Source organism: Panthera onca, chromosome D4, assembly GCF_046562875.1.
Source record: "Panthera onca isolate mPanOnc1 chromosome D4, mPanOnc1 haplotype 2, whole genome shotgun sequence".
In the NCBI taxonomy this organism is placed as follows: Eukaryota; Metazoa; Chordata; class Mammalia; order Carnivora; family Felidae; genus Panthera; species Panthera onca.
The window spans coordinates 65,191,543-65,199,429 of record NC_138351.1 but is presented as its reverse complement, the minus strand read 5'-3'; the positions used below and the strand labels follow the sequence as shown (position 1 = coordinate 65,199,429).

General features: G+C 34.4%; 1 protein-coding gene across 13 annotated transcripts in view; it reads right to left on the bottom strand.

Annotated features, from left to right (window-relative positions):
• CYLC2 (cylicin 2) overlaps positions 1-2,736 on the bottom strand; it is a 43,357-nt gene extending 40,621 nt beyond the window's left edge. For all 13 annotated transcript variants that reach the window (XM_081790925.1, XM_081790921.1, XM_081790920.1 and 10 more), the window contains exon 1: positions 2,665-2,736. In XM_081790925.1, coding sequence (XP_081647051.1) covers positions 2,665-2,681 — 17 coding nt within the window. In that variant the 5' untranslated portion in view covers positions 2,682-2,736. The remainder of the gene's footprint in view (positions 1-2,664) is intronic.
• Between the last annotated feature and the right edge of the window lie 5,151 nt (positions 2,737-7,887).

Sequence of the window (7,887 nt, the reverse complement as noted above, 5' to 3'; positions counted from 1 at the left end):
TGTAACTGTATTTGTAGGACTTTTTTTTCTTAGTCTTAAAATTTTTAATCTTTGTATACAATAAACCTGCCCTTACTCTTACCTTTAACTGTATCTCTGGTATATCTTTGAAATGTATAATAAATTCAAAGAATAAGGCTCTCAATAATGTTATACCTACTTTATTTTGATTTAAAATGGCTACAGACAATCATTATATGTGAGTTTCATAACATATCCTGCTGGCTGACTTTTGATTTTTGTATTCTGCATCAGATATATGACAAATAAAGTACTTGGCAGAAAGTTTTCCAGGGACAGACTGGGTCTGAGTCACTCTTGTATTTGCTCTAGAGGTCTCTTTTTTAAGGCAAAACTCGACTGTCACATGGTTATTGTCTTGGTGAAAGATGACTCTAGGTATAGTATGGTCAAATTCGCTCTTTTTTTTTTTTTAACATTTTCTAGAGTAGTGTTTCTCAACCTGGGTTTATTATTAATGCCTTGCCTGCAGTGGACATTTGCAACATCTGAGATATTTTTATCACAATTGTGTGTATCTTTTGGTTTGGGGGGGGGGGGGTGGGTGTACACACAGTGCTGATAGTGGCATCTAGTGGGTAGAGACCAGGGATGCTGCTAGCTACTTACACTGCAGAGTACCTCCCTGCCCCCTGCCCAGTCCTCCAGTAAGTAGTTATCCTTCCTAATATGTCAATAGTGTTAAGATTCATATACCTTGTTCTATATCAAGGTGAATTCCTAGGCAAGATGGTACGAGAGGACCTTATTAATGCAACTCGAGGGATGAAAAAAATGTATAGTCAATATGGGATCCAAAAGTTAATACTGGAAGTTTAAGAAGTTCACGTTTTAGATAGCCCCATTCTTTGTGAAAACCTCTTACTTCCTTCAGTAACCTTAGGTCTATTCAGTATTAGAAATGGAAGGATTGGGTTGACTGATACAACCTGAGTTGGAGGAAAAGGCAGGAAGAGGAGAAACATTTGAACGGTGCTGTTGAGGTTTGATGAACAAGGGTATTAAAGAGGAATAAGTGGGGAGGGGGAAAACTGAACTGAAAGGAGAAAATTTCTTCTATCAACTATAAGTTGATAGCCATGACACAGAAATGTAAGTCCAGAATTAAGGTCCTGTCATAGAATTCAGAGGAAAAAGCACAAAATTATTTTCTGCATCTCAAATTCTCTTGTAACTGAATTGAAAGTTGCCATTTGAACCCAAAGAAATATAAGATTTTGTTATTAAGGACTTGTATGTGTGCTTCATTAGCTAACAATGAGGCCATTTGATTATGAATTGAATGACACGTTCCTTCTATAATACATGAGAGTTTTAGGATTATACCAGAAAACAACATAAAGAAATAGTCATAGAACCATAAATAAGTTTTTAACTCTTTGTGTGAAGTTCTCTGAAAGTCACGCAGTGCTCATGATAATAGTAATGCCATCAATATTTTATTGTGCTTCAACATTTTAAAGTAATTATTATACAGTGTAATTCTGTCATGTTACATGCCAAAGTACAGATTGCTTTGTAATCATCAGCAAGTCCCTCACCCTTTAATTATTACACATACTTTGAACCCTTTTACTGATGGTAGTCCTTTATGATTGCATTATAAGGGAGTAGGCACTAGGGACTTTTAAAGCCCATTTTGTTTATTTTCAAGAGTTGTATTTTATTTTTCTTCAAAAGTACTGTCCAAAATAAAAACCAGTTACATTCTTTCTATTTCATAGTTCATACTTTCACCTTTGTTCCAAGTCTACATAGTTAAAAGGCTTACATAATTTAAGGTCTTCTTTCCCTACCTCATTATAACACAACATAAATTAAGCATAAGGAAGCTACTATTGTCAAACTTCCCATGTCTGCATAATCTGCTTTTCATTGCAAAGTATTTTTGCCTACTCAGTATTTCTCAAGGGGAATACAGTTAGTATTTAATTGATCTTCTTTCTGTTGGGATGCCCCACTTATTACCAAAGGTTTAGCATCCTTGATACACGCCCTCTAAAAGTCAGTAGACTCCTCAGTCACTGTGACATTAAAAAAACAAACAAACAAACAAAAAAAACAAGGGGCGCCTGGGTGGCTCAATCGGTTGAGTGTCTGACTCTTGATTTCTGCTCCAGTCACGATCTCACAGTTCATGAGTTTGAGCCCCACGTCGAGCTCTGTGCTGACAGTGAGGAGCCTGCTTGGGAGTCTCTCTCTTCCTCTCTCAGTGCCACTCTCTCTCTCAAAAATAAAGTTTAAAACAAAACAGAAAACAAAAACAAAACAAAACAAAAAAACATTCCCAGAGATTTCCAAATAGGCTCCAAGATGTGAAAGTTCCCTGAATGAGAACCATGAAACATTTTATTCTGTATGTTACAAAATACAGTATGATAAAAAAAAAAATGAAGTAAGGATCACATTCAAAAAGATTTATCCAAAACTATGCATATATTTCACTGAAATGAATGAATTAGTTAAGTCTTGGATCAAAACAGCCTATGATGTTGCTTGAGAATGTATGTGTCAGCTAAACACATACTCTCTTGTTTATAATGAATAATAATGGACATCTCTTTATACTAAAGAGAATAAATATAAAGCTAACTAGAGCATTTCAGTTATTTTAAAAATATAAAATTTGACAAGAGGACTTACAATCTTGGTACAGACATTTCCACCACCTATGATTTGCCAGGACTTAAGTAAGCACTGTAAGTTCAAATTAATGATGTTGAGAGGTGACATCATAAAGAGGCCAAGAGCACTGGGAGTTAAAGGGGAAAACAAAAGCAATCACTTTAACTTGTATTTTATGTTTTCTAATATTCAGTCTAAGATTTGTGTTTTCTTTCACTCATTATCACTGACAGACTACAACTGGTGGTTTAAAAATAACCAGTTGGTTTTACATCTTATAAAATTCTTGTTTAAGTTTTTCATGTAATTTTAATTTTTGACTAATAAGACAAAAAGATGAATCTGAGTATCTATTAAAATAAATTGTAATCCTAACTTCCTTGATATTCATGTGTCTTTTGTTAAATTCTTTGTATAACTTTGTGCCTTTTACCTTTTCCCATCTTAAACACACGGGTTGCTCATAGATACAAGATTTTAAATAAGGCTAGGTGCTTACTAAAATTTGAATATAGGAGCACGTCAGTAGCTCAGTCGGTTTAGCATCTGGCTCTTGATTTCAACTCATGTCATGACCTCACAGTTCATGACCATTGGACTCTGCTCTGGCAGTGCAGAGCCTGCTTGGGATTCTCTCTCTACCCCTTCCCTCCTCCTCTCTCTCTCTCTCTCTCTCTCTCAAAATAAATAAACTTAATTTTTTTTTTAATTATCAAGTTACTGATAGATCTCAGGTCATTTTTACTATACCCACCCTCCACCCCACTAACAGATGAATGCAAATACAAGTAGTATTTGAACATGCTGCCATTATCTTGCTCCTTTTAGGGAAATTCAGCTGATTTTTTTTCCCCTTAAGGAATAGTTTCATTAAACTTCAGCTACTGTAGGAGATCAGTTACAAAAATCTCAGTGGTTTTAACTCAGTGAAACTTATTATCTTATGTCTCAGACCATGGTAAGCTCTAGGGTGGTTGAGGTAGGAGGTTTCCATAACAAGATTTAAATTTTTTTAATGTTTATTTTTGAGAGAGAGAGAGTGAGCAAACAAGGGAGGGGCAGAGAGAAAGGGAGACACAGAATCCAAAGCAGGCTCCAGGCTCCGAGCTGTCAGCCCAGAGCCAGACACAGGGCTCAAACCCACGAACTGCGAGATCATGACCGGAGCTGAAGTCCGGTGCTTAACTGACTGAGCCACCTGGGTGCTCCTCCAAAACAATGTTTAGTAATTCAGGTTTCTCTGATTTAATGGCTTCATTATCCACTAACTTAACACTATTAATGCTGTTGGTTTTTTTGCAGTGATGATTAGCAAAGTATGATTTCTGAATCCACAGTATTTTGTTAAGACTTTATAATAAATACCTGGTTTATGAAAGTAGGTATACCCAGTGCATTTCTTCTGTCAGCATGTAGTAAGGTCCAGATCATTACTGGGCAGCCAACAATACTTGCCTTCTGCACCATGACCTCTTGAATTAATCTCTCAGTCATTTTAACTGTATGTAATCTTTTAAGATCTCAGAGACCTAATGATCTTTTTATTCTAAGCTTGTATTAATTTTCTATTGCTGTATAACAAATTATCAGATACTTAGTGTTATAATAGAAAACATTTATAATCTCATAATTCTGGGGGCACCTGGGTGGCCCATTTGACTAAGCTTCTGACTTCAGCTCAGTTCATGATCTCGTGGTTCGTGAGTTTGAACTGTCAGCTCAGAGCCTGGAGCCTGCTTCAGATTCTGTGTCTCCCTCTCTCTCTCTGCTCCTCCCCTGCTCATGCTCGCTCCCTCTCACTCTCTCAAAAAAAAAACATTAAAAAAATTTTATAATCTCATATTCTGTAGTTCAGAAATCTCAGGTTCAGTTGGTTCCTCTGCTCAGTGTCTCATAGGCTGAAGTCAATTTGTTGACTAGTCTCTTAGCTGGAGGCTCTGAGAAACAATCTGTTTCCAAGCAACATTCCACTTGAAGAATTCACTTCCTTGTGACTGGTTCTGATGTCTGTGTTTTCTTGTGTGTTATCACTGTCTGCTACTTTTTGCTCCTAGAAGGTGCCTACGTTCCTTCTCAGATGACCCCCTCCCTCTTCAAACCAGCAGCATTTCAAATCCTTCTCCTAGTTCATATCTGTGTTCTTTTTCTCCCTTCGTCCACTGTTACCAGATGAGGAAAATTTTGTTTTCTAAACAGCTCATTGGGTACATTAGGCCCCTGTAGATATCTCTCTGAAGGTCACCTGTCCCTCATAACAGATCATAACCATGGGGATAATATCTCTTCATAGTCACAAGTCCCACCTGTGCTCAAAATGAAAGGTCATTGGGGGTCATTCTTCACATTCTGCCTATGGCTTCACATAAAGCCAAAATTAGACTAAAGTCTTTATTTGAGGCTTATGAGAAATATATCAGCCTGATATATGTTATTTTTATGTCCTAAGAGTTTGCCAATGTCTATCCAGCAGCACTATGATTATATACAAGCATTTTGTTGTTTTTTAAAAGGCCATTCAGCTTAGTAAGTATGTCTTCAAATATAAATATTGTATTTAAAAACTATGTGTAAAATAAAAATATAAAAGTATAAATAGATAATATATTTTAAGGGTTTTATAGGTTATAAAATAATTTGTGTATATTAACTCATTTTTTCTTATAATAATACAGTATGAAGTGGGTACAGTTGGTCCTTGATATTTACAGCTATTTCCTAACATTTTATAATAGATTACCAATTTAAAAGTATGGTTATATAATTTTCCCCATAAAAGATAGATCATTAGATAGATAGATAGATTAATTATTCAAGCTTGTGCTGGTTTCAAAGTTCACAGAATTATGTATACAATATATATATGTGATTATTAACTTATTTATGTATCCATGTATCATCAACTTATTTATTTCTCTCTGTGTTGCTTAAAAGATTTAAGACACCTAACAAGGGTATTATAAATGTAGAAATAAAATTATTAAATATAATTTAAGCTATTTGTATTGTATAGTAGTTTGTGTCATTATTGTGAAGATTAACCACAAAATTATATAAATATCTAAAGTTTTTTTAATTATTTTTAAATGTAACTAAAATGTTAAGTGATCAGCATGATAAAATATTGTAAAATGAACAAAGTTTTTAACAATGATCTCAGTTACAAATGGATTATTACTGGTAGCCTATGATCTATTCAAATTGTTAACCTTATGCCCTCCCCAAAAGTGACCACAATTATCATAACTATTATACTATTAATTTGTCTGTTTTTGAAATCCTATTATAGTATGTAATATGTATTTTCTTTAATGTGGTTTCTTTCAATATACACTTTTATATTCATCCATCTAGTTGCATATGTTTGCAGTTTGTTCATAATTTTTCTGTATGTGTAATTATTTGTGTATTATGGCATTATATGTATATAACATTGTTTATATATTCTTAAATTGATGAATTTATTTTACATCTAATTTTTAACTATTTTTAATTATTTTATTATGGTCAATTTTTCATATGTATTTTGGCAGACATGATCGTATGTGTATGTTGATATATAACATTTATAAAAGTATTTGATGGTGGGGTTTAATGATGCTCAACTTTAGACAATGCCAAATAATTTTCCAAAGTATCTGTATCACTGGTGGTGTATGAGAGAGATCTCTTGTTCATCCCTGTCCTCTCAACAGTGGTTTTTATGAATTATTTTAATTTTAGCTAGTTTGAAGTTATGTGATTGTATATCACTGTTGTTTTAAATTACGTTTTCCTGATTCTTAATAATTAGGAACACTGGTGAAAGAGCAGGTGTAGGGAAAACAACAACAACAACACATAACCTACCAAAGGAGAAAAAGAAGAATTATAGCAAACTTTTCATAAAAAAATTACATAAGCCATAGATGTATTAAAAGCAAAAGAGAAATTTATATAACATATTGAAATAATAATTAGAATGTTTGCCTGGGTGGTTCAGTCGATTAAGCCTCTTGATTTTGGTTCAGGTCATAACCTCACCGTTTGCAGGATCAAACCCCACATCAGCACAGAACCTGCTTGGGATTCTCTCTCTCAACATCTCTTTCTGCCCCTCCCCTGCTGCTGCTCACCCTCTCTCTAAAAAGAAATAAACATTAAAAAAATTAAGAAGAAGAAATAACAACTAGAAGCTGGAATGACTATATTAACTTTGTACAAAGTAGGTATCAGACCAAGAAATATAACCAAGGATTATATTTCCTAGAATATTACATAGGGGCACCTGAGTGGCACAGTCAGTTAAGCATCTTTTTTATGGATGAGTAATATTCCAGTGTGTGTGTGTGTGTGTGTGTGTGTGTGTGTGTGTGTGTGTGTGTGTTTGTGTGTGTGTGTCCCCTAAATCTTTTTTATCCATTCATCTATTGATGGACACTTGGATTGCTTTCATACTTTGGCTATTGTAAATAATTCGTTAATAAACATGGATGCATATATCTTTTGGAATTAGTGTTTTTCATTTTCATTGAGTAAATACCCTGCATTGGAATTACTGGATCATATAGTAATTCTATTTTTACACTGTTATCCGCAGCGGATGCACCAGCTTGCATTGCTACTAACTGTGCATGACTATTCCTTTTCCTCTACATCCTCACCAACACTTGTTGTTTCTTGTGTTTTTGATTTTAGCCATTCTGACTGGTGTGAGGCGATAGCTCATTGTGGCTTTGATTTGCATTTCTCTGATGAGAGGTGATATTGAGCATGTTTTCCTGTTTGATAACCATCTGTATGTCTTCTTTGGAGACATGCCTGTTCATATCTTCTGCCCAGTTTTTAAAATGAGATTATTTGCTTTTGGTGTTGAGTTGCAAAAAATTCTCCATATACTTTGGATACTAACCCTTTATCAGATATATCATTTTCAAATATCTTGTCCCATTTAGTAGCTTGTCGTTTTATTTTGTTGATTTTTTATTTTGCTGTGCAGAAACTTAATTTTGATGTAGTCGCATTCTTTTATTCTTACTTTTATATCCCTTGCCTCAGGAGACCTATGTAGAAAAGTGTTGCTATTGCCAAAATACTACCTATGCTCTCTTCTAGGACTTTTATGACTTCAGGTCTCACATTTAGGTCTTTAATCCTTTTTGACTTTATTTTTGTATATGCAGAAAGCAGTCCAGTTTCATTCTTTTGCATGTACCTGTCCAGTTTTCCCAGCATCATTTATTGAAGAGACTCTTTTTCCCATTG